The sequence below is a fragment of the Triticum urartu genome, chromosome 5A (genome assembly GCF_056163025.1).
Source record: "Triticum urartu cultivar PI428250 chromosome 5A, HENAU_Tu73, whole genome shotgun sequence".
In the NCBI taxonomy this organism is placed as follows: Eukaryota; Viridiplantae; Streptophyta; class Magnoliopsida; order Poales; family Poaceae; genus Triticum; species Triticum urartu.
In genome coordinates this window covers 357,749,103-357,751,466 of record NC_141877.1, presented here as the reverse complement: position 1 = coordinate 357,751,466, position 2,364 = coordinate 357,749,103, and the positions used below count along the sequence as shown (strand labels likewise).

Sequence of the window (2,364 nt, the reverse complement as noted above, 5' to 3'; positions counted from 1 at the left end):
AGCCACAGTACGGTTCCCCTAGCGTAAGTTGCGGAACTCCCGCTTCTTCATCTACATAGCTCCAGTTGAGACATGAGCTATGCGAAAAGCTTGCTGAAATTGGTCCCATGTCACCGTGGCTATGGGGTAGGTGACAATGTAATTCTCCCACCATGATGATGCTGGTCCATCCAACTAATGTGCGGCAAAACGCACCTTCTCAGCATCAGTGCATCATGCGGTGGTTAACTCCCTTCCAATCCTACGGAGCCAATCATCTGCAACTATAGGCTCAGTGCTACTGGAAAACACCAGCGGTTGTAACCTTAGAAAGCGAGCTAGGTTGTCCACTGGTGGCGGGTTGTGGTTGTTGTTGTTGCCCTGGTTCTGAACTAACAATTGCATCAAAGTATTCTGCTGCTGGATCAACTGAGTGAGCTCCGGTGGGAAAGCAAAACCGGGGTCACGTCTCGGAGGCATCTGATGGGTTTAGATGGAAGAGATCAGAATAGAAAAGGGGGTCTAATGAGAAAACACTACCCATATGCACATGAGACAAACACAATCATTTCAGTCAATCAATCAAGCAAGGGCATACAAGCGGTCTAGAACTATCGCAAAAGTGCTCAACTACTACTAAATACATGGGGGAATACTAATGATATATGGTGGTCATCTAGAAATTTTGATCGGTGGAAGACTCCATGATGTCTGCTCCAGCTTCGTCTTCAAAGTCATCCTCACTAGGATCGGAATCGGTGTCGTCGATGATGATGTAGTTGTCCGGGCAAGTGGAATCATTGTCTTCTACTCCCGGTGCTAGTCCTCCCATGAATACTCCGATCTTCTTAACTAGGTCGTCATTCTTCTCCAGTAGTGTCTTGATTTCCTCCTCATATCCATCGCGTGTAAACTTGAGTTCTTCCTCCAGCTCGATGATCCTAGTCTTCGCCTTCTTCAAGTCCATCATGTCTGCGCACATCTGGTTCTCCTGACGTCGAATGTGCTGGTTTAACTCCTGGATGAAAGATGCAATGGATCTATCATTCTTGGTGCTGATTACTTCCCATTGCTCGTCTCGGTGCCCACATATCTGATAGATAGTGTCTTTGAGTTCCCTGTTGTAGACTTCTCCAATGCATCCCATGGTGATGTGAGCTGCCATACTCTTTCCTAAACTCCAGGTTGGTGCATTGAAGGAAAACTCTATGGGTTTAGTGACTGGCGTGAAGGTCCTTCCTGGAACTTGTACTTGAATCATCCATCGCTCCTCCTCTGGTAAAGTGGTGTTGTATGTCCCGGTGAAGCTTGGTATTCCAATGTTCAAATACCTAGTGACTTCCTTCAGCTGGCGTCCAAATGGTGTCTCTTCATCCGGTTGTGCAAACTTGTTCCTTGCATCTGCCATCCTAAAGAGTAGAAAATGGAGAGGAGTCAGAAATGAGAAGAGAAGTGTGACCTATGGTTTAGCTTAGTGGTCATGTCCTACACTCAGCGTGTGCTCTAATACCATCTTGTAGCGACCTGACCTCAAACAGTCAAGTCTCTCTGCTTCAGTGTCATCCCTCGATCGGTAATGCTGACACACACAGTACTTGAAGGATTTATAACAGAGTAGCAATCACACACTTATTACATCGAATGTCTCAAAGGAGAACTTATTACAATAATATGGCTTAAGGCCATCTAATGCGATAACAGCGGAAGGCTTGGAAGATAAGTGAGTCCATCAACTCCAACGACATAGCTGAGCTGCACGACAACGACCTAACGAACCTTACTCCTCATCTGAAAAGTCTACAATATAATACGTTGCAGCCCGAGAACGGGTCAGCACATGGAATATGCTGGCAATGTAACACGGTAGGACAAGAACAGAATAATGCTATCACTACATGCATATTTGGCTGGTGGAAAGCTCTATGGTTATAATTTTACGAAAAGCCAATTTTTCCCTACAACAAAGGAATATATTTTAATTTAACTATCATGGTGGTTGAACAAATATTGAGAAGGTAACCCCAACTCAATCCCAATTAAAGTAATTAACAACCCAACAATATTAATTAAGAGTGATGAGATACATGTGATAACCCAAGTACTAGATACTCAAGATTGTCCATAACCGGGGACACGGCTAACCATGATTAAATTGTACACTCTGCAGAGGTTTGCGCACCTTTCCCCACAAGACTCGATCGCCTTCGTTGGATTTCTCGCACTACATGGTGTTTGAGAAATGGATGACCGAGACACAGTCTTTCAGAAACATTAACTCTCTACTCCGGGTAGACCATACCAAACCTACAAAACCCACTACCTGCCGATCCACCTCTTCGAGAGCTTCACGTAACTTACTCAACTATGCTAGAGCCCATAATAGCT

The 2,364-nt window shown here is 44.8% G+C and overlaps 1 protein-coding gene across 1 annotated transcript; it reads right to left on the bottom strand.

Annotated features, from left to right (window-relative positions):
• Positions 1-655: 655 nt before the first annotated feature.
• Positions 656-1,387, bottom strand: LOC147971381 (uncharacterized). Its single transcript, XM_087522860.1, has one exon. The coding sequence runs from the start codon at positions 1,385-1,387 to the stop codon at positions 656-658; it is 732 nt and encodes a 243-aa protein (XP_087378986.1).
• Between the last annotated feature and the right edge of the window lie 977 nt (positions 1,388-2,364).